The sequence below is a fragment of the Plectropomus leopardus genome, chromosome 4, assembly GCF_026936395.1.
Source record: "Plectropomus leopardus strain MGB_pleo_1.0 chromosome 4, ASM2693639v1, whole genome shotgun sequence".
Classification (NCBI taxonomy): Eukaryota; Metazoa; Chordata; class Actinopteri; order Perciformes; family Serranidae; genus Plectropomus; species Plectropomus leopardus.
This window is the reverse complement of record NC_142179.1, coordinates 12,441,947-12,469,806: the sequence shown is the minus strand read 5'-3', so window position 1 is coordinate 12,469,806 and position 27,860 is coordinate 12,441,947. Positions and strand designations below refer to the sequence as shown.

General features: G+C 39.8%; 3 protein-coding genes across 4 annotated transcripts; 2 read left to right on the top strand and 1 right to left on the bottom strand.

The window, feature by feature from the left end:
* Positions 1-1,366: 1,366 nt before the first annotated feature.
* Positions 1,367-10,769, bottom strand: fahd2a (fumarylacetoacetate hydrolase domain containing 2A). 2 transcript variants are annotated; one of them, XM_042488708.2, is made up of 8 exons: positions 10,716-10,769; positions 8,904-9,175; positions 6,496-6,712; positions 5,317-5,376; positions 5,073-5,235; positions 3,110-3,218; positions 2,437-2,524; positions 1,367-1,495 (listed from the first exon to the last, which is right to left on the bottom strand). In XM_042488708.2, the coding sequence occupies exons 2-8, from the start codon at positions 9,173-9,175 to the stop codon at positions 1,433-1,435; spliced, it is 972 nt and encodes a 323-aa protein (XP_042344642.2). In that variant the 5' UTR covers positions 10,716-10,769; the 3' UTR covers positions 1,367-1,432. The 2 variants fall into 2 exon arrangements, with proteins under 2 accessions (XP_042344642.2, XP_042344640.2); XM_042488706.2 differs by lacking the exon at positions 10,716-10,769 and adding an exon at positions 10,568-10,709.
* A 913-nt stretch (positions 10,770-11,682) lies between these two features.
* LOC121944802 (putative aminopeptidase W07G4.4) lies at positions 11,683-20,501 on the top strand. The gene is made up of 16 exons (XM_042488705.2): positions 11,683-11,827; positions 13,077-13,118; positions 13,224-13,314; positions 13,930-14,078; positions 15,504-15,612; positions 15,845-15,972; positions 16,069-16,168; positions 16,321-16,396; positions 17,031-17,116; positions 18,068-18,172; positions 18,419-18,494; positions 18,578-18,696; positions 18,787-18,870; positions 18,962-19,019; positions 19,679-19,860; positions 19,970-20,501. Exons 1-16 carry the CDS (start codon positions 11,817-11,819, stop codon positions 20,105-20,107), a joined length of 1,554 nt encoding a protein of 517 aa, XP_042344639.2. The 5' UTR covers positions 11,683-11,816; the 3' UTR covers positions 20,108-20,501.
* Positions 20,502-21,810: 1,309 nt separating this feature from the next.
* Positions 21,811-25,841, top strand: pcna (proliferating cell nuclear antigen). The gene is made up of 6 exons (XM_042488036.2): positions 21,811-22,250; positions 23,684-23,781; positions 23,869-23,936; positions 24,031-24,225; positions 25,078-25,201; positions 25,297-25,841. The coding sequence occupies exons 1-6, from the start codon at positions 22,030-22,032 to the stop codon at positions 25,371-25,373; spliced, it is 783 nt and encodes a 260-aa protein (XP_042343970.1). The 5' UTR covers positions 21,811-22,029; the 3' UTR covers positions 25,374-25,841.
* The last annotated feature ends 2,019 nt before the right edge of the window (positions 25,842-27,860 follow it).

The following is a 27,860-nucleotide window of genomic DNA, read 5'->3' as shown; positions in this document are numbered from 1 at the left end:
GCAGTATGTACCGAAATTAAAATGAGGTGTGCAATTTGGAACGCAGCCTACAGCTACTTGTAGATGAGGGTGAAACAGCTCCAGAAACACCTCAAATACAAATAATATTCATTTAACCAGTTGTATCAACATACAATGTAAACATTATGTAACTTTGTGTTAGTATTAAAAAAAAGTTAAGTATATTGAGTTCTCGTATACTAAATGCAAAAAATAGTATACTACAAAGATTATTGTAATAGTATGGGGACATTGTTTAGCATTACATTTATCTAATTCAGTCTAATACAAAAGTCCTGCAATTAATCCTCCCTAAAAAAGTTTATGAAGTTAAGTTTTCGTTTTAGGTGTCGATTCAACATTACGATCATTGAGGTCAATGTGCTTTGTGGTGCTTTTGAACAATACTGCATTACTCTGAATCCTACGTTCATGAAGGAAGGATGTACTGCAGGACTCTTAAATTATTCATTATGATGCAAATGAACTTAGAACCAAAATTTGAATATATGTTTTTTAAACTAATTTTAAGACAAAAGACATTCACTTTGTATTCACATTAAGGAAGATGTGAATGTTTTAGGTGGCTGGGCGAGAAAAGGTGGCAGAGCGGGTCATGTATTTTAGGGTGGGTGGTCTGATCCCCAGTTCATCCTGTTTGCACGTCCAAGTGTCCGTGAGCAAAACCATTAACCCCAAATTCCTCTACATGTAGTGTGCAGCCACCAAATCTGCATAATGGACGTGAGGCTGAATTCTGAATCGGTTCATTTCACACGTTATTAAATGACTCAGTGGTCAAAAATAATCACCAGGTACAAAAAGTCACCTCATGACACTACTGCAAAAATGTGAAATGTGTCGGTTCAGCCCGGGGATTTCTCTGCAGCTGTTTCTGTCAGTGGAAAAAAAAATCAGCTTCAGAGATTTCGGCAAAAAGAAAACGAATCAAGCAGGTCCATGAATCAGCATAATTATGAAGAATTTTCCTCCCAGGCAGAGTAGGGGAACAACTTTGAAGACAGCATTTTTTTTTTTATTATTTGATTAAATTCCTCCCTTTACTAGCTTTTTTTATGAGAAAGTATCCATTTGAATCAGGAGAAGTCAGGAGGTTCACAGTTTCTGCTCTATCGCATGAGTGGGCGGCTGCTGATATAGGCGTATTTTTACAGCTCGTGAGGACTAAATAACTGAGGTCAAGCCGCAAACAGCATGGTGAGTCACATAATTACACTGTTTTCATGTAGTAAAAATACAATGTTATCCTTCCTCACAATTACTGTAGTATCATGAATAAAACATTCATCAGGAAATCTTTACACATTTTCACACAGGAAAAAAATTAATCAAATGTTTTTAAAAATTCATTGTGTGAAGTGCAGTTTATTCAACAGCAGATTGTACTTTTCGGCAATTTAGTTTTTGGGGTTTATACCACTTTGTTGATTATAGAGCCTAATTGGTCGATCTGGCACTCCACCACGTCTCCTTTCTGAAAGGAAAAACATTAAACGCTTAGTTAAAATACACCTTGACTCCTTTCAAAATAAAATATGTATTATATATTTACCATCTATTCAAACACTGTTACAGACTTTAAAGATTCCCTTTACCTCATCATATATCTCCATTAAAGAATAACTTACATATTTTTCAACCTGGACCTTATTTTACCATATTTTTTTGTCAAAGAGGCCAATGGAGACAACGGTTTTTAAAATTGGTCCACTGTTAAGTGAGAGGGCTGCTCCCGGACGCGAAACAGGCTGCAAAGTGACCACTTGGGGCACAATGTACGTGCCACTGACAGGCTCATATTATTATTTGAATTGTCTAATAACATTACAAGAAGGATCTCTACAGAGATACACATTTTTGTCAAAGAGCAAGATCCTTTTTGTTTGAGCAGAAACAGCTCCAAATTCGCCATCGCTTCCAGACTCCATTTAATTAAATGGTAATTTTAGTGTGCACTGAGCCACCACTTCTTCACATCTAACATGGTAAATTATGGGTTTATTTCAACCAATCCAGAGTGTGTGATTGTTGAAACAGAGGAAAGACAAACTAAGATGGTTTTTGTGAGTTTTATTTTGTTTCTGTCAGCTTTGAATGAAGTGTGTTTTACAATGATAAAATTACTGTGTATTTAAATGGAGTTTGGTGGATTCTGTGGTTGTGGTTTCGAAGCCAAAAAGGATCTTACTCTTTTACAAAAAAGGTCCATCTCTGTGGGGTCCTTTCCAAAAGTCGTCGGAAACTAAAAATAAGCAATCTGAGCCTGTCAGTGATAAACGAAGCACTTTAAGCAAGCGCATTGATTGGCTGTCAAAGCTGTCAATCACGGCAGAAAATCCCCTTTTGGTAGAATTGAATAATTCATTAAAATCTAATTTATCATGAAATGTTCCTTTTTTTCCTACATTAAATCACCTTGAGAAAGACGGGTGGTTTTCTGAACACACCCACACCTGGAGGAGTACCCGTCAGGAAAACGTCTCCTGGAGTCAACGTCACAAACCTGAAAGGAGAAAAAAATCACAGAGAAGGTTCAGATTCAGATCAGGAAAGAGCGTGACTTGTTATTGACTATGGAAAGTGCACCGTGTAGACTTGGTCAACAAATATAAATTAGGCCAGGGCGTGCAAAACAGTAACATCCCCAAAGTATCCTTGAGTATATGACGTAGGCTTTCATTATTTTAGAACGACACAGACATTGTCACCAGGAAGTCAGGCGAGGGAGGGAGAGGCTTTTGTGTCCAAGAATCTCAGATCAGATCAGACGATGCTCCAGTTGGTCGGGATGCCTCGGGGCAAAAGGGTGCCAGCCGTGGTTGATAAGCTTTAGATGAAGCATGTAATTTCAGCTTCGACTCCATAAAGAGCGGAGGCCATTTGCTCGCACAGTGCTCCTTTCTTTGGATTCGTTTCTGACATGATTTAATTTGCATAATTTCTTAAATGGAAGTTCTGCACCCTCAGCTCGAGTTACTGAAGCAGAAAAGTTCTGTATATATTATGTAAATCTGTGTGAAGTCGAAATGCACGAAAAAAAACACCATCATCATCACCATCATGAGCAGAAACGGTACACTGGACTCACTTTGAAACCCAGGCCACCAGCGCCTCCGTCTTAAAGATCATCTGATCAGTGTTGCTGCTCTGGACTGTGTCTCCATTAACAAGGCAGCGGACGCCGAGGTTATGGGGATCTGGAGGGGGAATGGCACAAAAAAACACCACCTTATTATAGTAGCCTATATTTTATCTTCTTGTTTTTGACTTCTGAACTAAACTAAAGCAAAATGGCAAATACAAGGTTCTATTCAATTATTAAAGCATTTAGACAGATATCAAAAAGACTTAAATTTCAGCCCTTGAAAATGTTTTCTCATCTATTTTTCTGTAAGTGGGTGCGCGCTGTCAGGATACGTTATGTCAGGGATAATAATGTACAGCAAGCAAATGATTATTGCAAAATGAGCCCTGACAGTGTGATGCAGGTCCCTGTCTGGTTTTCAGTAATGACCTGCTCACTGTACATTATCCCTCGTTACGCAGCTGCTCACTGAAGAAATAATCACTGACACTAAATATTCATTTAAAATTGTATTATTGCTTCTGACTGATCAGAATTTAGTATTCAACAAAGCCATGTTATAAAAATTGAGTGTTTTTGTTTTTGTGGAGTTTCTGTCAGCATGCTCCAGCAGCTGGGAACCTAATCATCCCAAAATGGGCAAGTTATTGGTTTAAGCAAAAATGTAAACTGATTTATTATTTGTCCGTTTTGTTAATTGATCAATTTTCCGCCTTTTATCTAGGTCCAGTTCACGTTAAATTATTAATTTTATTACTAGGAATTAAAGTTTGGCTGGAAAGCACTGACAAACTTAACACAAATTTCAATAAATGAATAAATGTGATTAATAAGCATAATTATTAAGCCTTATATTCCCTATTCTGAGTGGTACTAAAGTGGTCTTAAAGGGACCGTTCACCCCAGAATCAAAAATGCATATTTTCCTCTTACCTGTAGTGTTATTTATCAGTCTGGATTGTTTTGGTGTGATTTGCAGATTGTTGGAGATATCAGCCGTACAGATGTCTGCCTTTATTTGAAACATTTGAAAAACTCAACTGCAGTTTCACCAGAAATCATGAGCTGGTTATTTAGGATAATCCACAGACCGTGTTGTCATGTAGGAACTATTTTCTTCTACCAAACTACACCCACCAACTGTTTCACCTCCTGCAAGGAAGCGTGCACCTGCTGCTAGCTCACCCAGCACCGCTGAGCCAGCTAACCTTACAGCTCAGCCGAGGAGGACGCCGTTAATGTTTACATCATCCCACGATGTGACGAGCACAAGCTGCTCGAATGGATGCACGCTTCCCTCTGCGTGGTGATACAGTTGGTGGGTGTAGCTCAGTAGAAATAAAATAGTTCCTACATGAAGTTGTTCACAACAAGGTCTGTGGATTATCTTGAGAAAACCGCTTTATGATTTCAGGAAAGAGTCATTGCTGTTGAGTTTTTCAAATTAATTTTTTTTAAAATTGAATCTAGATTGATTCGTAGCACTTCAGGAAAGAGGGGAAAAAAAATCTATTTTGGGGAACTTTCCCTTTAAAAAGGCTTAAATTTATTTTGGTGATTACTGCAGAAACTCTGTAATTATTCAGTAGAAACATAAAGCAGCCATTTAATTTTTTTTAAAAATTTGGCAAGATTAATCAAGTAGTTTATTTATAGTGCTGAATAATTTTGCAAATTTAACAAATCTAGCACCAATAAAGCATCAATTTACTAATTTGTCCTTTCATCAAATTACGTCAGACAAATATGTGATGATACGTGTTAGTTTGATTTCCTGTCAACAAGACAAACATGGTCTAAACATTTTAAATATCGCTTATCTGAAATAACAGAGTAGCATTTTTTTAACTCACTGATGCTGCCGATGTTTAAATTCAATGGTAACTATTATCTTTTAACCCCCCTCACTCTCTCTGGCTGTCTGTCCGTCTCGCTCACCCTGCTGTGGTCTCTCGTGCCCTCTCACCTTTCACAGCCTCAGTGGTCACTAAGGCGGGGCCGAGAGGACAGAAGCTGTCAAACGTTTTTCCCAGCAGCCACTGCTTCCCGTTGCGCTTCATCTGCCAGTCACGAGCGCTGACGTCATTGGCCACAGTGAACCCGGCCACGTAGGAGAGAGCGTCCTCCTCCTGAACGACAAGAGGAGTCAGTACAGACGTTTCGTCACCGGAGCATCAAAGTGTCATCAGAGGTGATGTTGCAACGCTCACCTTAATGTGTTTTCCTCTTCGTCCGATCACAAAGGCCAGCTCCACCTCCCAGTCCACCTCCTTCAGTCACACAAGAGTTAAAGAAATACAGCAGAGTCCCCAGTTCAAACTGAACACACTCTGAGCAGGATTTTAGTTGGTAGAGTCTTTACAAAATAGGATTAAGTGTACTTAAAGCAGTCAGTGCGCATTCAAAAAAAAGCTTATTTTTTTTGATTATTCTAATTATTCATTCTGTTTTCCAACAATGCACTGCACAAATGAAATGGGGGCTCTGCTCACACCTGCACAAAATTTTAAAATATTCCGAATGTTGGTTAGACGGCCTCAAAAAATTACTTGACTATAAAAAAAAAGCCTTGAATTGGTTAAACTTGACAGCGCATTTGAAGGACATTCAGCATCACATGTATCGTAGCATTTCTTGTTAGTGTAAAAAGTTAAGTATGTTGATTTTTTCTGCATTAACTACATTCTGTATACAATTAGTATATAGTATGAATTTGGGAGGCAGCACAGGTTTGGTCTCTTTACTATCTACAAAACATCAACAGACACGTATTGATAGTGTGTTGCTGCGTTCATCTCTTTCTATAATACACTGGAAAAAAAACATATTGTACCCTCTTATTTCTTGTTATTGGTTCCCAGGTTTCTTTGGGGTGAGGAACCGAATTGCGAGACTAGAATATCGTCAAAAGAACGATTGCATTTAAATTTGTGTCCGAGACAGTATGGGAGAGATATGATCACATTATAGACAATTTTTTGTTGAGTCTCTCTGTTACGCCTCCACTTCTGCAACGCCGTGTTCAGCTGCCTGGACGAATCCTCTCCAGGTCCTCACATTACAGCGAGTTCAGCTTCTCTCCACTGGCTCCCTGATACTTGGATGGATTTGGATGGTTGGATTTATTTTTAAATTTTGCTCTTGACATAGAAGAAGGCTCTCCGTTAGACCTCAAAGAGTTGTTGTTGTTGTGCCCTCTGACCTCGAGGAGGAGCCACAGCTCTTCACAGGAGAGCCTGAAGGCTGAAAACTTGCAGCCTCGGGAACAAACTCCGACAGCGTCTCATTTTTCTTTAAACCCATTTGCCTTTTATATCTTTTCCCCCTTTTTTTCTTCCCATAAAGCACTTTGTCAGTTTGTGTTTTGAAAAAGTGACATATAACGTTACCTGGCTCTCTGAGGGCAGAACGATGTCATCGTACGGCCCGGTGATGGCGCTCGGGAACTTGCTGAAGATGATGGGCTCTTTGGGGATCGGCGCGTTCTGCTCCAGGCAGTGGTCCCGGTAGTTCATGCCCACACACACCACCTTCTCTGGGGCCAACACGGGAGAGAGCAGCTGGATGTCTGATCGCTCCACCACACACTGACCGGACGACAAGGCTCTGAGGAGGAGGAGGAGGAGGAGGAGGAGGAGGAGGAGGCGTTAGCAAGAACATTTAAGACAAAGTTGATTAAACAAAAAAAAGATGATGAGGAAGTTGTAGAAAGAGGAAAAAAGAGGATGTCGGAGATACATGTTTCACCACAAAGATGATGATTTTTATGATTTAGGAATCTGATTTTTGGATGTTGTTGATTAAAGAAAGGATGCTGAACTAGGAACAAGATGATTTAAGAAGAGACAATTTAATTGATTGAGGAAGATAATTTACCGTCTGTGCTTAAAAATGAGCATGAAATATGTTGAGTGGTGATGATTTGAGAAGAGAAGACAAAATATAAAAACGATTAAGCAGGACGTCGATTTAGGAGATTGCAGGGAAAACGTGATGTTTTAAAAAGATTAAGAAAACCATGAAGATGATTTATTAAAGGGACAGTTTAGGTTTTTTGGGGTTGTATGGGGAACATTTTGATAGTCTGTGTATTACATACAGTAGATGTCAGTCAGCACACCCTCAGTTTATAGAAACAGGCTGAAGTTTCACGCAGAAGCTAAGCAATGTACGGCTGTGAAGAAGAAAAAAAAGTCCCACCTGTTGTGACTGTCAAAAAAAAAACAACCTAATAATTCAATACAGTCACTTGCATAGGTGGAAAGCTGTTTTTTACGTGTATCCAGGAAATGAGTGAATGTCCAAATAATTAAGTATCTTTGGGTTTTGTTCCTGTTTATTGCAGAGAGATGATAGTTGATGACTTTGTGATGTGAGATTTAGGTGATCTGATTTACCTGTGCTGCCTTTTCGTTTAACACCTAATGTGACATCAAAGACTCAAACCTACACTACCATCTAGTGGTCAAATATTGTCATCTTTATGTACCAAATGAAACTATATAACAACACAAAATAAACACACATTCTAAATGGCTCCTACGCCACCTAATATAATATAAATTCATGCTTATATTTGGCATATTTTCACCACTTTATCCTGCTGTCACACCGGACACCGTCATTTAATTTAACATCGGTGACCACAGGAGCTGCTGGTCTGACGCTGTCTCCATCAGTTAGTTTGTCTTATTGTGTGACTTTGGCGTTTGAAATGATTTGTTCTGTCATACCAGATTTTGTTATATTTTGGACTCTGTTTGGGGGTTTTCTGTTACGCTTTAATGTTACTCATGTTCTGTTTCCTGTTTTATTTTGTAGTATCACTCCTCATGTGTCATGTTGAGTGGACTTCCTGTTCTCCTGTCCTGTCTTATGATTTTCCTGTGTCCTTAGTTGTCTCAGCCTTTGTCCGTTTACCTCCTGTTTTCTGTCCACCTGTCTTTTGTCTCGTTTGCTCCATCCTTGTGTTCCCTGCCACACCTTTGATTTTCAGCCGGTCCCTGTGTGTCCCTCCTGACCCAGCGTCCACCTACCCCAGCTGTATGTCGTCCTGATTAGTCCTCTGTTTGTATATTTGCCTGTGCGTTGACCTTTGCTGCTCGTCAGTTTGTCTGTTGTCCTGCTGTGATTCCTCCTCTGCGATCCTGCCTGTGTTCTCCTGCGTGTTCGCTGCCGCCTCCACCCAAGTTTTTCGTTGTTATCCCGGGTTGTTTTAAGTTTAGTTCTTGACTCGTATTTTAATTGTACTCCGTGTTTTTGGTCACTTTCTTGTGTTTTTAGAGATTGTAATCAGCACAAAAGCTCGGTTTTTGTTTGCACACTTGTCTGTTTTTTGTTCTGCATTTGATTTCAGATTCACCAAAATCACATAATGACACAAACTAAGTGATCGAAGCAGCCGTAGACCAGCAGCTCCTTATTTATTTATGTGGGCGCATTGGACCACACAAGGTGCCAGTATGCATCTTTTGGCCATGTGTTGATCTCTCTGACATACTGCTGCTGATTGCTTCTTGTTTTTGTCTGCAGGTTTGTGTTTGGTCTAGTTACATTATAAAACTGAATGGCCCTTCTGGGATAAACAGAATAGTCTCAGTCTGAATTTTATACAAACCAACTTCAAAAATGTGCGAACTATGTGATGATTTAAGACGATTAGTGTAACCGTGAAGATGTTAAGGAGGAAGACGATGATTTGGGAGGAAGAAAAGCATGATTGGCTAAGATGATGACGATTTAAGAAGTGATTCGGGTGCGGATGTAAAATAACTGTGGGTCTGAATGTGTTTGGTACCTCTGTGCACACTCCAGACCCTTGTCTCCCAGCTCCAGCAGCTCTCTCATCGTCGAGGGCATCGAGGGGTCAAACGCCTTCAGATCCACTACGCCGAGCCCTCTGTCATCTCGCTCCACTCCCACTCTGATGCCTCCTGCGTCGCCATGGCGATGAAACTGCACCAGGCGCATCGCTGCCCCGCTCAGGCCTCGCCTCTGTGGGTTTGTTGTTTGCTGCCTTTGAGAGAATAAACTCCTGAAGATGCAAAAGGAGCGAAGAGGAAGTCTCATCTGTGGAGGACACGAAGTGACGTGAGGACAGAAAGAAAACAGAAGACAGACGAGCAGAGAAAATAGAAATCAAACAAGCAGCAAATGAGATTTATTTCTCTGAGGATGTCTGGAGGACTCAAATAGATTATCTTTCCCATTTTTATTAATTATTGTCAACACGTCACACCTGAGCCTACACATCGCAGCAGCACTGTACAAATCACAACATCCCTTTGTTATTCTGTTTTTTTATTTCTTAGTTGTTTAAGTCGTTGTTAGTCTGTTGGATTCCATAAAAAAAGAATTTCTTAAGAAAACAAACTTAAGATGCTTAAACCAGTGAAAATTATCATAGTTCTGTTGATATATTAGTAATCAATTATTAAAAAAATCCCTGGTTTAAGTTCAACTGGTAAATGGATTTATTCACTTTTTCAACACTGGACCTGCTGGGAAATTACACAACCTTGCTTTGTCTTTATACACCATAATGAGCTTCCTTTGGATGGGGGCAACTGAAAACTTGAATAAAATGCTGAACAAAATATGGCAAACCATTCTGGCATGTTCATGCTACTGACATGTTCATGGACACGTAAGAACTTGTGCATTTGTCCCCTTAAAATATAAGACACGAAACACTGATGAAATTGCAGATAATTCCACCATAAATGGATGCAAAAAGGCAGAAATTAGTGCATTTTAATGTACCACAGTGCAGGATTTTCAGGGATTGTTATTTATGAGAGGGGAGGGTCGGTGCAGAAAGGGGAGGCATGTCAAATGATTTTTTTAAAATAAACTGTTTGCACTAACTAAACAGCATGCACACGCAGAGTGAAAAGGAGAGGCTTAATTGAACGCCAGGACTTCATCTGCAACTTTTAACTTTTAATCATCAATGGGTACGTTTTTAACAATTAATTTAAGGTGGAGGGAGGGTCATGCATTTTCCCCAAGTCACTCAGGGAGGCTCAAGGAAAAATATATATAGCCCTCACTGTAGATATCTTCTGATAAAAGGTAAAAATCTCCCTGTGTTTGTCCTTTGGGAGGAAAACACCCCGTTTTATGTGTTCAAATGTTGAAGCAAAACCTACGCCTTGCAATCAGTTGTTTGTGAAAATGTCACAACTTTTTTTTTTTTTACTTTTCTGCCTTTTACTGTCTAAAGGAAGAGTTTTAAACTCTCAGTACTCCTGATACTCTGTACCCAGCTACACTTTGTACCCAAACTAGTTTGTCAAGACGAGGCTGTCAACACAGGTCAAGTATTAATCATATCAGCATGCCTGCCACGATGCATAATTATCCTTAGCTGCTGTCACCTGATAATAGAGCTGTAAATCATACCCACGACAATAAAAGCACGAGAGCAGCTGCAGCAGCAGCGGGTAACTTTCTGCCTACCTGCAGCTCCACCTGTAGCTTTTCTGGATGTTTTTTGTCTGAGATAAAAAGCCACTGCAGATGAATGTGACACTGTAACCTGTTACTGTATAACTAGGAGGGCTGCTGCTTCTTTTCGTCCTTTGCACTGTCTGTGGTTAGTACTCACCTCTCCGCCTGTGCACAGAAAACGCTGCTTCTAACTACTTCCGGTTAGTGTTTGTAGTTTATGAGGTCAATCCTGACAAAAGCGAGAGAAAGAGCGCATCAGAAGCTAACAGCAGAGTAAAGCCGTGATTTTGATTATTTTGAATTAAAGGAAAAAAAACATTCATAATATATTCATTTTAATGCAGATTTTCGCTTTTGTTGAATTTGTTTTTAAAACTACAACTCCCAGGTGTATCCTCGAATGCGCCTTCAATTACAGTGGGAACTTCCGCATACTTAACACAACTACCATAAATATGATTAACAGTATCATTTCTATGTATAACTAGATTCATTATAAACATAGATTCATTATAAACACACAATAAAAAATCTAATATTGATATTTCAATGTTGATATTTAATATTTTGATCGCAGTGGTGGAAGAAGTATTCAGATCCTTTACCTAAGTAAAAGTACTATTACCACCCTGTGAAAATACTCTGTTACACGCAAAAGTCATGCATTGAGTGGTACTTATTAAAAAAAAAAAACAACACCCCCAAAACTCAGAGTTACAATAAAAAGAAAAAAAAACACATCAACAATACTCAAAGTAAAAAAAAATAAATAAATAAACGAATATTAAAAGAACAATTTAAAAAAAAATAGAAAAAGACTTAAATGTTCATTAAAATAGGGCACTCAATTTTCTGTAAATTAACTGACTGGTCAAATATTTGGTAATTTAATGTATAATGAAACATGATGTGTTATAAACTTATGTTTTTATGCAAAAATCTACTTCCTTCTGAAATGGAGCGGAGTAAAAGTGTGAAGTAGCATCAAAGGAAAATACTCTACTAAAGTAAAAGTGCCTTCGTATTTAAGTACAGTACTTGAATGTGGGTGAATGTACTTCGTTATATTCCAACATTTTTGAAGCGACATTTTACTAACGTGTATCGTTTTTACGAGTTAGAAGAAGCACGCGAAGGCAGCACGAGTGCATCTTAAGGGATCACGTGATCATCCGCTCGGCGCTGAGGGGAAGGAGCTGTTGTCACCGGCTATCAGCTGCCTCTTTCACCCTGAAGACACCGGAGAAGGAGGAACAAAATGTGCACCAGGTGAGATTAACGGCTGCTCGTGCTTCACCTGCCTCCTTACTGTTTGGGTTCAACGGGTTTGTCACGTGCAGCCGTCCTCCGCGTGCGCTTTGTGCATTAAATAACGGCTGAGGAGAGTCAGAGGGGGTTTGGTTAGTGGGGCACTTCACCCCACAGCTGCTGTTTAATGTGTTTCTTCAGCTGGTTTAATTTAGTCATTTAATTTATCTGTCGACGTAGAAAGTCTGATCCTCTCATGTTGCAGAGATTTGTTTTTTTCTGGACTCAGTTTCCACTTAAAGGGCCCAGTCAGGTTTTATTTTGCTTAGATTTCACTTTCAGTCTTACTACACTTCCTTTGTGTATCACCAAGCCGTCATATGATGCCAAAAATGTCTGAGGAGTGCAAAAGTCTGCCAGATTTCTAATTATAGTGGGAAGTGCCCATGAAGTTTCCAAAGCATAACATAAATTTTTAAAAAAGAAATGTAAAGAGAAACGCAGACAGTTCTCATATTTAATACACTGGAACCAGAAGACGTTGTGTTTTTTCCTGATAAATAAATAATTGATTAAAGAAAAATAGAATCCTGAATATTAAGGGACTGTTTGTTATTTATGAGAAGGGAGGGAGTGGTGCAGAAAGGGTGGGAGACATGTCAATTGATTTTTGGAGATCTGAAGAGGGATTTATGTTTTATATTTTAGCTTATACACCACACTGAGCTTTCTTTGGACAGGCTGCTGAAAACTTGTATATAATTTTCATCACAATGTGGCAATTCTGTCCTGGTCGTCATGGACATGTTTTCCTCAAAATTTAGAAGTTGTTGTCCCCTACAATAAAAAAAAAAAAAACAATGAAGTAGCAGAGGACTTTTGTTTTGACAAATTCCAGACAATCCCACCTTAAACTGGGGCAGAAAAGGCACAAATTGGTGCATTAAAGTTCACCTGTTCATCCACACTGTTAAAAACCTGAGGCATGCCCACACTGTAGTGATTGCTCTCTATTACGTGCACACTAAAGTGGTACAAAGTTTCGCTGCCTGTCACACAGTTTTAACAGCTGAAATTCAATCCGATCTCAAAGGTCTTGCTGGTTTCCACACTTTGACCCACTCTGTTATCATTAACCTGCATTGTAACACTGACATGAGAGTGTGACTGCGTCGCTCTGTCTGGGATATCTTAACCTTATCCTTGTCACACGATGCTGACGTTGCAAAAAAAAGGAGGAAATAACTCTTGTGTTTGTGTCTCTGTGCAGCGTCCAGCCTGTTGAATGGACCACCGACCTCAAGAACCAGAAGTGAGTATTAATAGAAATGTTGCACGTCCTGTTTGATTGTCGGGGTAAGTTATGTTTGGGTGTCTTAAAACAGACGGTTGTGTTGCATGATGCTGTTTTTTTTAGTTTTGATGGCATCGTGTTGGTGACCCAGAGCCATGAGACGCTGCCCACGGAGCTGGAGTGCCTGAAAGCACCACTGCAGGACTACAGCTCTGTAAGTCCTCGTACTGTGACCATCTGCAGCCAATCACACACACACACACACACACACACACACACACACACACACACACACACACAGATAACTGCATGAAATAAGATTATCTAGAAAGAAAGAAAATTTCTTATAATGGACTGGAAAAAAATAAATGAAATTTAATTTAAAAAATGTTCACTTTTTAGGGATCTTCCTAACGATTTATTTTACTGACAATTAACTCAAAGTTTAAACTTGTCTAGTCTTAAAGTAAATAATTACCAAAATTCAGCACCGTTTACTCTATGAGGTAAAAACAGCCTGAAAAAATATTGTTTTTGTTTTAAGAGACTTTTAAAATTCTTTGTCACATTTTAAAAAAAAGGTTGTATGGGACTTTGCACCATGCATTTTGAATGATACACATTATCCTACAAAACATGACGACAACCCAATAAATAACAGTTAATAATCAACATTTGAAAATAATTCAATTCAAATCATTATAAATAGTCGTGTATTGGGGGATTACTGTTGTGTCAGTATTCGGTGTAAACGTAGATTACATCTATCCACTAAAGCGTCGTTCATGGTGTGACGTGGTGTTAGATTCCTCACCTGCTCTCTCTCCAGGTGGACAGTGGCCTGGGGGAGGAAGTGGTGGTCCTGAGGGTCCCTGGTCTCCCTGGTAACCGCCTGGTATTTGCCTCCACTGGCCCGGTAAACCGTGATTATGACGATGTCAGGCGCTTCAGTGATGCTGCAGTCAACGGCATCAAAAGGTCAGTGGATGGACCGTGCTTTGCTAACACATGAAAAGCGGCCCCACGATCCCCTCTCTAAATTCTGAGGTTTTTGCAGGTCCGTGAATGCAGCACAGGCAGACCTGTACATGAGTTATTTTTCCTCAGCAGCAGTTTTTGACTCGCGGGGTGGTTAATTGATTTGATGATCAGATCGATGGATGACAGGAGCAGCTGCTGCGAGTGAATGCAAACTTTTAGACCCAGCAGAATAACCGTTTCTTTTGATGCACCTGATGCTCTGCTGCTCCATCTGTGCTCAGAGTATGCTCTGCGCTCCCAGAGGTGCACTGCATAACCCAGCCGTATATACATATTTTAAAAGCAAGGTCCAGGTCCAGAAATTGTGGTTAGCGCTGTTGCCTCACAGCAAGAGGGTCCCTGGTTTCGATCACGGGTTGGAACGGGGTTTGGTCTGTGTGGAGTTTGCATGTTCTCCCCGTGTCTGCGTGGTTTCTCTCAGGGGTCTCCGGTTTCCTCCCACAGTCCAAAGACATGCAGCTCAGGTTGATTGGTGACACTAAATTGCCCTTAGGCGTGATTGTGAGTGTGAAAGGTTGTCTGTCTGTATGTGTCGGCCCTGCGATAGTCTGGCGACCCGTCCAGGGCGTACCCTGCCCTCCGCCCGATGATGGCTGGGATTGGCTCCAGCCCCCCCCGCGACCCTTGCGAGGACAAGCGGTTATGGACAATGAATGAATGAAAACATGGAAACCCTGGCTGAGTGTTGCAATAACATATATTGTAATTTATCATCTATTTTCAACTACAAACTATGTTCAAGGTGGAAAATTTGTCAACACCCCTTTTATCCAAAAAGATAAAGTTCTCAGTCTTTTCATCTCATAGCAAATCGTTTTTATTGCAGAAAAATATATGTAGTGGACTGGAAAAGCAATTGATTTTATTACCCTAAAAGGTTATCAAAAGTTTTTTATTAGCAGTATTACTAATGTATACGAAGACAAACTCTTGGCGTCTATCTCTGGCATCTATACAGTATCTACTGTACAGATATAGATGTATACAATATTGCCACACAAAATGCTGCTGTACTATGACTATAATTTTTTCTGCTACCCCTAGGGGGCGCATGTTGTCTGCCTCATGCATCCTGTGTCTGTTTTTAAGCGTTGGTTGCATTTGTTCAGAAAGTCAGGTCACATATACGCAAGATGCAATTTGCACGAAACAGTGGAGGCAGCGTAACATATATTCAGCATTGTTACACCGTGCTTGATATAGTAACACGTGTAGCACATCATCAAGTATTTGAATGATTAACGTCAAAACGCAGCTGTTGTCTATGTGTAAAAAGTGTGGTTAAAAAGTAAGTTTATCTCTGCTGTTAGTGTCTCTCATAGTTTCTGTGTCCCTCCTTTGCTCATCTGTGTGTCCTCTCAGGGCGCTGAAAGCAGGCATGCAGCGCCCCCTGCTGGTCTGCCCTCCTCACCAGGACTATAAGAACAGCACCTTGGTGGCTGCGCTCGGGGCCCTTCATGCTCTCTACATGGTGAGTTAAAACCGCCTCATCAGGACTGACAGGTTGTGTTTTCAGACTTGTCTTGGGTGATCAGACTACAAAGACACTGTTTTAAAGTAATGAGAAGTTCTGTCGTGGCGTTTGAAGATCTCTGCTGTACCTGAATGTATAGAAGTTATTAGCTCTGAGAAGGCAAACGTGAAAGAAATGTATATCTCTGGCATAAATATGATCACATTTTCTAATCTTTTTCACCCAAAAGCCGCTGGAAGTGAGAGAGGGGAAAGTCAAACCCACCGACTACAAGGTGTGTGTTCTGGGTCTGTGGGCAGCGCAGGAGGCTGAGGGCCGGAGACTGGTGGAGCTAGCCGACGCTCTGGAGAGCGGGAGGTGAGTAACAAATACTTCACCTCATCCCCTGCTAAGATTTCTTCATGCTGAGCTGTTCACGTGTTCACCATCAGCTGTCCTGTTTCACCTCCGCAGACTGGCGTGTCGTGACATCGGTGGCTCGGACCCTGAACGTATGGCTGCTCCTCGCGTGGCCGATTACGTCAAGGAGCTCTTCAAGAACAGCCCTGTGCAGGTAGATCACGTGTGCAAACAGAGACACACAATCCTGTTTTTTATTGTTAGAGGAAGTCCGCGATCATCTGGTCTGAGAAGCAGTGAAATGCGTAGAAACATGGACAGGACAATCGTGTGAGCGTGAACATGTCTGTGTTTATTTACCTCCAGGTGGAAGTGCTGAGCGACGTGAAGGTCCTGGAGAAAGAGTATCCCTGTCTGGCTGCAGTCAACCGCTGTGCTGACAGTAAGAACATGTTTTAGCCCTTAGGCCTAGTCCACACGTACAGGGGTATTTTTTAAAATGCATTTTTTCTTGCTCCAGTTTAAAATAAATTCTTGTCTACACCTATGGTATAAAAAAAAATCTCTGTCCACATCAAAACACAAATCATTGTTGTTGTTTTTTTTATTGTTGTCTATATTGAATTGTAAAATCTCAAAAATATTGGTCACTAAATTCATCCTCTAAAACACATGATGATGCACATCCAAGCAGTGTGATCTCACATGCAGATTGAGAAATGCAAAATAACTTTTACATCAGAAAAAAAGTCCTGTTTTATGTTACAAAAAACATTTGGGCAAAATAAATCTGTCCTTCAATTTTAGTTTGAAGAATTTTGAAATTTGAACTAAACTTGAACTAAAGTCTGAGTGGTATTAAATGTCTTTAAAAGCCTTGAATAATACTTGCCCTACGCCACAGGAACCCTGATTACAGGAAAACGCACAACAACAACAACAACAACAACAACAACAATAATAACAATGCACTGACTCTTCTTAAAATGGCACTTTACAGAGATTTTCGAGACTGTAGTGAATTGGGGATTTTGAAAGATGTTTGCAGACTTTTTCATAATATCCTGCTCATACAGGTGTACCTCGTCATCAGGCCAGAGTCATCAAGCTGCAGTACTGCGGAGAGGGACCGGTCCAGCAGACGCTCATGTTGGTGGGAAAGGTGAGAGGAGACTCTGAGTTCTGCTCTTGAACCAATAAAAACCAATAAAATAAATATGATGGCAGACACTCACCAAAGAGTCTCTTTCAAACATGAGGACATTAGAGAATAAAAACAGCGATCTAACAACTCAAAAAGATCCATAAAAGTTTCAGCAAACATCAGCTGATATTCTACAGTGTGACACAAAGCTGCAGTGTTCTGTGATGAGATAAGAGGAGACGGATCTTTGTTTATTTTGGGGGAAATCGCAGTGCAGCAATAATACAAAATACATTACAACATGGCAACTATAACTGTTTTTTTAGATTCCTTGCATAACAACAGGAAATACAATTGGGCTCATTTAAAACGGTTATGGTATAAAAGTACGTTTTGGAAAAACAGGCTGTTGCATGTGTTTTCTGGAGCTGCAAATAATGACTATTGTTCTCTAGTTTGGTGAAAATGTGATGCAGACATGATTTTCATAATGCTGTGTAGCAAACAGATGCACACACAGCTTTTAAGTGAAGCTTTAGTGGTTTGTTGATAGTACATTAATTTGCAACAATTTTTTGATGATCAAATAATGGTTTTAGTAATTTCTTAAACAAATTGCTAAACATTTTCTGGTTCAAGTTTCTAAAATGTAAAGAGATTTTACTGTATGATAGTAAGTTTTCTTTGGGTTTTTAATTTTTTGGTTCAAAAAAACATCATCTTGGGATGCTGGAAATAATAAAGGATATTTTTGGCTATTTTCTGATATTATGTGGACAAAATAATCAAGAAAACAGCAGATCGTTTCATAATGAAAATAATCCTTAGTTGCAACCTGTCTTTAAAGTTAACTGGGGAGGAACTTTGGGTGTATTTGGTAAATTACTGGCCAAAAATTAGCATTATTTGTCTTTTTATATAACCGACTGCTTACTAAATAGAGGTGGATTCTTATGTGTCGTTTTCCAGGGCATCACCTACGACACCGGGGGAGCCGACATCAAGGCCGGTGGTTTCATGGCCGGGATGCACAGGGACAAGTGTGGAGCTGCTGCTGTGGCCGGCTTCTTCCAGGTTGACGTTCTTTCTCTTTGCACCTAAATAATAAATCGTCAGGAGGCTCAGGGCAAGATATTCGACACTTGTGACTTAGCTTGGATGACTCAGACTTTGATTCTGCTGAGTCATGTTTCACAGAAATCAGATGCAAAGTCATGAATATTGTCCTCCATGTAAACTCTGATTTACAGCTCAGAGGAAAACTGCATTTGTTTTGGGTTTGCATCACTGCTCATTTTCTAATCCCCTCCTGCTCTCTAGATTTTAGCCAAGTTGAAGCCAAAACATCTGAAGGTTGTCGGCTCCATGGCCATGGTGAGGAACAGCGTCGGTGCAGGTCGGTATGATAAACTTTTTCCCATCATACACCCTGCTGTCGGTGGGATCTGTGTTATAGCTCCTCTGTGTGTGTTTTCTCAGACTGCTATGTGGCCGACGAGCTGGTGGTTTCCCGTGCGGGTCGCAGAGTGAGAGTGGGAAACACTGACGCCGAGGGACGCATGGTGATGGTCGACCTGCTCTGCGAGATGAAGGAGAAGGTCACAATGTCTCGTTATTTATACTTTTTGGTTAATTTGTGCATCTTTCTCGACAGTTCTGTCCTTCTCACTGTGATCGTCTGTCTGCAGGCGCTACAGGAAACGTCTCCTCAGCTGTTTACTATCGCTACTCTGACTGGTCATGCCATCAGAGCCATGGGGCCCAACTACTCTGTGAGTACTGCTGATACGCTGCCACATACTGAGACACAGTACAAATTTAAGAAATCCTCTGATGTAGAAGTCATTGTTTGTTTCTGCGTAGATCATCATGGATAACGGACCGGCTCATTCCAACCAAAATGCTGCTCAGTGGCAGAAAGGTGAGAAAACTATACGGACACATTTAACCACAGTTCCTGCGGATCCTTAAAAAGTCTTAAAAAGGCTTTAAGTTTATCAATCTATAAATTAGGCCTTAATTTGTATTAAAATGTCTTAAATCTGCAAAGACACTAGAAGAACGATATTAAGAATCACTTTTTTTCTGATGTTGCACTGTAAAATGTCAATAATTGATAATATCTATTTTTTTAAATAATTTATCTTTTTTTTTTTTTAAAGATTATTTTTTGGGGGCTTCTACTGCCTTTATTCGATAGGACAGTGGGAGCATGAAAGGGGTAGAGAGAGAGGGCGAGACATGCAGCAAAGGGCCGAGGCCGGACTCGAACCTGCAGCTGCTGCAGCGCGGACACAGCCTCTGCACATGGGGCGCCGCTCTATCCACTGAGCCACCAGGCGCCCCAGTTTATTGAATTTAACGTCATAACGTCAAAACATCCAATCAAATGAAAATGAACAAGCTTTCTTTCAAGGACGAGATACTAAAATAACAACATGTTTATTGTTTTCCACATGTTCCGCAAAATGACAAGCAGCTCCAGCTGTTAGTTTCCAGCACATTCAGAGTGCTTCACTGCCTCAGAAAGCTTCGTTTCCTTCATCAGTAACTAACAAACGTCTGCGCTCTCTCACACAGCTGGAGAGGCTTTGGGCGATGTGTTCGAGGTGTCCAGCATCAGACGAGAGGACTACGAGTTCCACAAGGGAAAGTCTGAGTACGAGGACATTCTGCAGTGCAACAACCTGCCGTCCTCTGCCACGCCTCGAGGACATCAGACCCCTGCAGCTTTCCTCATCATGGCCTCAGGGCTCGACAAGGTGCTCACACAGCGTCAAAATAAGTTCTCGTTTTTCTGCGTATAAGTATAAAAATGTACTTCGGTAGCATCGCAGTGATTAACTTGTATTTCCTGAATTTCCAACGCAGCATGGTGTGGATTCTAACAAGCCTCTGCCGTACTCCCACATTGACATCGCCGGGTCCAGCGGTCCTTTCCCTGGTGTCCCAACGGGAGCCCCCGTCCTCGCCATGGCAACCAACTACATCCTGTCTGACGGTCTTTAAACAGACACCCTCAGTGAGACCACAGTCTCTGCACTGAACGCCATCACAAATTGATAATTGTCCAAATATGAAGCGAGAGTGAAATCCCTGCCACACTACGCAATGCAGAATGTCCAAATTTTATTTCTGGCATTCCTGAATACCTCAGATCTCTGCAAGAATGTTCTTTACTCTCATTCGTCCTGCCTGCACCAAGAGTCAGATGACCCTGTTTTTAAGTGGCCTGTATCAACATTTCTACTCAGGGGTTAAATGGCAGTCTAAAAGTACCATCCTTTTTATATGTGTGTCTGTGTGTGTGCGACAAACTGGGGACCTGGCTGTGTGGTTAGTGACGCTTTGTGCCAGTTAAAACAAGCACTTCTCAATGATCAATAAACAAAAATAAAACAGCCTCTGTGCTCCTTGTGTATAATTGTTTTTGCAAAGGTTTGCATATTATACATAATTAATCAAAGAAAGAAGACTCGGAAGAAGAAATCTTGTGGCTTACGGGGACAAAAACAAAAGGATGCGTGTCAGTTTGTTTTCACAGTCTGCACATGCTCTCACCACAACTTACTGTATTGTCTCATATATATATATATATACACACACACACACACACACATTTTTGCCTCTGCATGTATCCCCATGCATATTTGTATATGCATACACACATTTCTATATCATACTCAGCAAGGTATTTAATTTTGTGCTGCTATAACAGAACGGGTAAAACAGAATGTTCTTAAATTTATTTCATTAAAAAAACGCCTTTTGACAGTGTCAAAATACTCTAAAATATTTATATAATAGAAAGAGTCAGGATAATTAGTAACAGTCCTTTGTGCAGTACTCTATATAGTCCTCACAATATATTTCCAGGATTTCCAGTCACAGAAAACCTTCAATTTCATAATCACATTTTTTACGGGCCTGGAAAAGCCAATGTAATAATATAATAAGTCAATTTCATTAAACATTTTTAGAGAATAATGGAATTTGTGTGTAATTAAATTGTAATAATTATACAAATTGTTGGAATTTCCTGTGGATACTCTACAAAGTATTGTAACACCCACTAAGCTGTATTTTCTGAAGCTGTGAACAAAATCAGTGTTTGTTGTTTTGAATTTTGTTTGAAAAACACCGGGCAAGTGGGGTGAGATTTTTTCTTTTAATTGTGGGTCCTTCCAAAGTCATGGAAAACTTTTGAAATGTTAACCACGAAAATCAGAGGGATCCCTGTGTTATGATTAATCTAACTGTAATTGTCGTAAAAACCACAACCATTGTTGCAAAATGAAAAGGCTTTTTTCTTAAATGAATTTTAAAAAGTCTTAAATGCCCCCCAAAACTTAAGATGAAAAAACTTAAGATAAAATATAAAATTGATCACCCTATTGAAATATCTGCTTTTTTAAAGTGATTGCTTCATATTTACTATGATCTTTAACATATTAGAACATTATATTATTTATTTATTTATTTAATCTTATTTGGGGTTTTTTTTTTTCAATTTAATATTCCTCTTTTTGTGTTGTTTGTATCCTTCTTTAAAACATATACTTGTGTAGTTTTCTGTATTTCCTGACAGGGTCACAGAACTGTCCTCTCCAATATGGCTGACATTAGTGCCCACTCGTGTCAGCTGTGAGGTCCTGACAACGGAAACGGAAATGACGCAGAGATGCAGAGTCATTAAAAGCAGACGTTAGCGCGCGCTAACATCTCAAATCGTCCCTCTTCAGTGAGAGTGTTGTCCGCGCGCTGCACGTCCGCTAACCAACAACACAAAGACAGCACCGTCAGAGGAGTCTGTGTCTCTGCTGCTCGCTGAAAACTCAAACTGCCGCCTCCTGCTTCACGGAGCGACGCCACGCGCGACAAAAACAACCTCCTCCTTTGAATCTACGCAGACTTCAAACTCCACAGCCACCATGTTTGAGGCTCGCCTGGTGCAGGGATCCATCCTGAAGAAGGTGCTGGAGGCTCTGAAGGACCTGATCACAGAGGCCTGCTGGGACGTCAGCTCGTCCGGGATCTCCCTGCAGAGCATGGACTCCTCTCACGTCTCCCTGGTGCAGCTCACCCTGAGGCACGACGGCTTCGACTCGTACCGCTGCGACAGAAACCTCGCCATGGGAGTCAACCTCAGCAGGTGCACGAAACTCAAACACCACTTTTTACTCACAACATACTTTGTCGTTTAGTCGCGTTGTTGTGTTGTTTTCTCTTAGAGAAATGACGCATTTACTGACTTTGGTAGCTAGTTTGACAGCTTGAGCTGCTTAACTTTTCTGCTGCTAAAATCGATAAAAATGCACGAGGTTTGTTTTTCTGTGTTCATCACAAACCGCTGCACACACTCACGCCAGTGTGTTTCCTTAACTTAACTTATAACTTGTCTCTATTAACTGTACCTTATAAAAAGGTGGCCATCTTGGCGGAGTTGCCCGGGCATGTTTCTGCACCGGCTCACAGTTAACTCTTCACTGTCCGTGTTCAAATAAATGAGCTTAAAGATGTGCTGTTTACAAGCAGGTTGATTTGGATTAGGGTATCTTTTGTGTTTAAATTACATTTGGCGCAATCTGAGAGACAGCAGCTACATGCTCATTATGCTGCGACGTCATTTGAGCGCCAAATTCTTCACCGGGAGGGTTGGCGGGAATCATTCTTGAACCCGGGAACTTCTACTTCCGTTTCACAGCCGCCGCTCTTTGTAACTGAACACCGGCGCTCTGCATGACTGTGCTTTTTGTGTTTAATCACTTCTATGTTAAAGCAAACATGTTTGGTTACTTCGTTACTTTGATGCGCCACATATATTATTTTATATCTCTCAATATGATATGTAAGGCATAAGTATATGTAGTGTTCAAACAATGCGTTAGTGAACATAAGCCGATGGTCAGAAAGTAAATAGATTTTTTAATGCCACAAATTTACTGATTTTACATTTTATAGACCAATAAATACATGTATAGATATATAATTTACTGATTAAATAAAATTATTTAAAAAAAAAAACAAAAACGATTTCACAAAAACTTTTCTACCCGAGCAGTGACTCAGACACATTTTAATAAACTCAATTTTATAAATGTAAAACATAATAAAAAGGTTTTACATACTCAAGATGAAGAAAATTATCCCTATGAGACCCTGACAATTAAGCCATCAAATAAAGTAGTTGTTGCCAACTGTTACGTCATTTGATCCTGATCTTTAAGCATCAATTTTTTCTGTATTTTTCTTATAAGTTTAAAAGTGTGAATAACTTGCAGACAAACTCCTGCTAACTATCTAACTTTCCAAAAATAAAGATTTTATTGTGACCTTTCAGTATTTACACCTTCATCAGGAAAACACTTTGTCTATTCACCAAAACATCACAATCGAATCTTTAAATAAATAACAATGAATGTTCTGTTCGTCTCTCGTCCGTACCTGTTTGGAAATAGATCTGCAATGTATTCTTCTGTTTTAAAAATGTAAATTAAAAGTTTTATTCTCTGACACGACACAACACAGTCTATTGCAAGACATTTCCTAATTTGTGCTAATGTTTTGCTCATTATTTCTGTGCAGTATGTCGAAGATCCTGAAGTGTGCAGGAAACGAAGACATCATCACCCTCAGAGCGGAGGACAACGCAGACACACTCGCCCTCGTGTTTGAGACGCTCAGTAAGTTTTTGAGTTGATAAAACTCATGACAGATGTTTAGCTCTGTTTTTGTTTGTCTTATTTACATCTTTTCTTTTACTCTTCCAGACCAGGAGAAAGTTTCGGATTATGAGATGAAGTTGATGGACCTGGACGTGGAGCAGCTCGGTATTCCAGTAAGTTCTCTGTGGCCTGTCCTTGTCTTTTTGGATTCAACATAACTTTTTAAACGCAATAATCTGACCTTTTCTCGTCTGTCTGTCCCTGTAGGAGCAGGAGTACAGCTGTGTGGTGAAGATGCCCTCTGGGGAGTTTGCCCGGATCTGCCGCGACCTGTCCCAGATCGGTGACGCCGTCATGATCTCCTGCGCCAAGGACGGAGTCAAGTTCTCCGCATCAGGAGAGCTGGGCACAGGAAACGTCAAGCTGTCCCAGACCAGCAACGTGGACAAAGAGGACGAGGCTGTGAGTATCAGTATTAGTATTAACAACAATAATAATAATAATATTTGTATAGCACCTTTAAAACTGTTGTAAGTAATAAAACAAATAAAATTGCTGAAAAGCGCGTCTTAAAAACTGAGTTTTTATGTGATTTTAAATGAAGAGACAGTGAAGGCTGAATTGAGTTCATGTCAATATTGACTTTTCAAAGAGGTACAGTTCAAACAAAAGATGATTTATTTTTATTATTATTTTTTTTTTCAAAAATGTTATTGCTGATTTTAATGTTTATCCCCAGCATGATATACTAAGATTTCAAACACTGATTTGTTTGATTATTCGGTTGGGTTTCAGCCGGGGTTTGACAGGTTATCGGCCTGGCTTCTTATTGGGGCAGATATTTGGGATTTTGCGGGTAGTCTGTATTGGTGTTGGTGAAATTAATTAATAAAAAATGCAAAAAAATGTCAGCATTGGAGGAGCTTTGACTTTGTAAAACCCCCGGATGCCTTTTTTTTTTCTTCTTCTTCTTTTTTTTTTGTTTTTATTTAAAATTTCACTTTTTTAAACCTTATTTCTTATTTTAAGTTGCTTGAAACGTTTTAGTTTTGATCAAACATTTGCTGAGGCATTTAAACAAAGTTTTGTGTTGGAGTTTTTTACATTCTATATTCTAAATATTGACGGAAAGATTTTTATTTTTATTGTAAATGCATATTGGTTTCATTAATTACTAATGAGTATCGGTCAGAAAATGTAGTCACCATGGTTACTCAGAGATCAGATTAGATTAATGGATAGTTAAAACAGTTGTTATCTATGATCCAGTTTGGGTACATTTTTGACCATTCCCCCATCACTTGTTGTTTTTAGGTCACTATTGAGATGAATGAACCCGTCCAGCTGATCTTCGCCCTCAACTACCTGAACTTCTTCACCAAGGCGACGCCGCTGTCCAAGACCGTCACCCTCAGCATGTCCGCTGATATCCCCCTCGGTAAAAGCAGCCCCGCTTTTCTTAAAATGACTGTCGGAAAGTCTTAAATTCTCAACGTGTTTTTGTGACCCTGACTTGTTTTTGTTTTTCTACAGTGGTGGAGTACAAGATTGCTGATATGGGACACGTCAAATATTACCTGGCACCGAAGATCGACGAAGAGGCTTCCTAAGGTGTTCAAAAAACGCCCCAGAAAGGGAGAATAGAGAAAAACATGCGACTGGGACTCCTAAATGATTGAAGGGCTGAAGCGATCTCTCGGTGGCGTCTGATCGTTCTGTCTGAGGTTTCTGATCGTCTCCCGTCTAATGAGATTCACAGCGGGGAGGTGCGGTGTCAACTGTCATAAACTGTCATCTGCTGGCAGCGTGAAAGACGCCATCTGTGTGATGTGCTTTGACTCTTTGTGTTCAGAGCAGCCGGCTGTGATCCAAACAGCCCCGGTGTTAATTCACTTCCCGTTTGTGTCTCTCGCTCTCTTTTTTGCCCATTTTAGGAAAGCAGATATCAATTATCCCATTTCTTCTTGTAGATAACGCATTTGTAAATACTTCCTGTGGTTTCGCACTGTTGGTCAACCCCAAATGTTTTTGTATTCATTGAGTCAGTCCAAAATAAATGAACCAAGTTGTTTCCAATATCCTTTTTGTGCTTCTGACATTTATGGATGAAAGTTTAAGACTCAACTATTTTCAAAGTGTTTCAGCTCTGACTTGTTTTGAATAATTGGCCTTAACAGTTTAGTTTTTAAAGAGACTCTTTGATCACAAAAAACTCATAACAAAGCTAATGAAAAAAAGGATCCGTCCATTGAAATGTATGGTGGATCTATCACCAGAAAAGGAAAAGATTCAATTTTAATTAATTTAATTTTCTAATGATTAAATTATCTTAGAATGCATTAACTCATTATGTTCACAGAATATATCTTTTTGGTGGTTTTCATTACACTATTTTCATGACAAATGCAACACAAAAGAAAAATGTTTAAAGCATCACTTCATTAATTCATATTTACTATTCATAAAAATCAAATTTTTGTTAAATCGTGTTAACATTTATTGTCATTTTTACTATGAGGTGATTTCTGTGTTCAGATTATTCATTGGAATAGAAAAAAATATCAAAAAAGTATCCTCATGTTAAAATGATAATGACTTATGAATGCATTTAGATCAGAAATAATTTGTTTGAAACATAATACTACGATTCAATCATCATAAACAAGAGTGGAATAGAAGTATAAAGTAGCTTGAAATGGACATTTTACAGTTAAATACATGTATGTCAAGATTGTTCTTTCAGTACAGAAAACACAATCACTGCAGCAGTAACCAGATGCAGCCACTAGATGGAGCTCTGCTGCTACTTTTATTTTTTTGTTTTATTGTAGATTTTTTTAAAAAAGGCTATTACCTGCCAGGTCACATTTGGGAAACAATTTAAATGACTGAAATTCACTCCTAATTTCTTTGGAAGTTTACCCCTAAACTGCCATAATCTTAAATCACTATAGGTTTGGATTATTTTGTTCCCCGGTGAGGAAAGCACCTGTAAATTAAATCAGATTGATAATCTCTTTATACCCACAGGACTGTTGGCCGGTGTCAAGGACATGCCATTTGTTCTAGATCCTTTTATCTGGATTTCAGTTATTTAACCATTTTAAAGGGATTTTGGCGTTACCTCACAGAGGGAGTCGGGCAGCTTCAGGTCTGTTTCCACGCAGGTCAGTGAGCAAACTGAATAATACTGCAGTGTATTCAGAGAATCCACTCAACATGAAATACCTGAGACACACAAGCATCCCCGTCTGTCTGCAGCCGGTTGATGTTTACTGTATTTTTGGAGTCAGACAGTTTTAATCTTCACAAAGCTTTAATCTGACTGGCAGACACATCTGGCACCAACTAAACTTCACTACTGTACGCAGAGCAGAGTGACTGTAATGAGATAATGTCAGGAAGTGAGATACAGCAGCTGCTACCCATCGACAGCTACTTGTCGAATTTATAACGACAGTTTTTAGTTTGTCTGCTGAGGAGAATAGTTGGACATTTTTGGGAGACAGATGAAAAACTTCCCTGTTTTCAGTCTAGCAGGCCAGCAGCCAGGGACTGTTCGTAGCATACAACTTTAAATGGTTGTATTTTGTATTTACCCCAAATTATTTTAAAGAAAATATACCTTCTGACCGCAAAATAACACCACATTGGAGTTTCGCACTGAACACCAAAATTTAAACCAACAACATATGAGCGTTATCTGTCATCAGTGAATTTGACATCGACATTAGACGTTGGCCTGCTGTAGAGTTTTAGTCACATAACATCAAAACCTAAACTGAACCACATATCAAAATCTTGTGATGGTGTTGAGATCAAAATCACTTTATTCTACATTTCTTATTTACAATTTTGCCAAAAACGAACCAGATGCATAACAAGAGGGAAAAAACAAGGCTTTTTTTCATTTCCAGGATTCCTTCTTCATCTTTTCACTTTAAGGTTTTCAGCTAATTCATGGTGGAGGGAGGGACATGCATTTCCTCCAAGGCAGTAGCTTCAGCTCGGGTCAAAAAAGAGCCACCACCTCCCTCCTCTGATAAATACAGAACAGTCCCTTACCTTAGTTTGGATTACCACAGCTCAGTTTACTT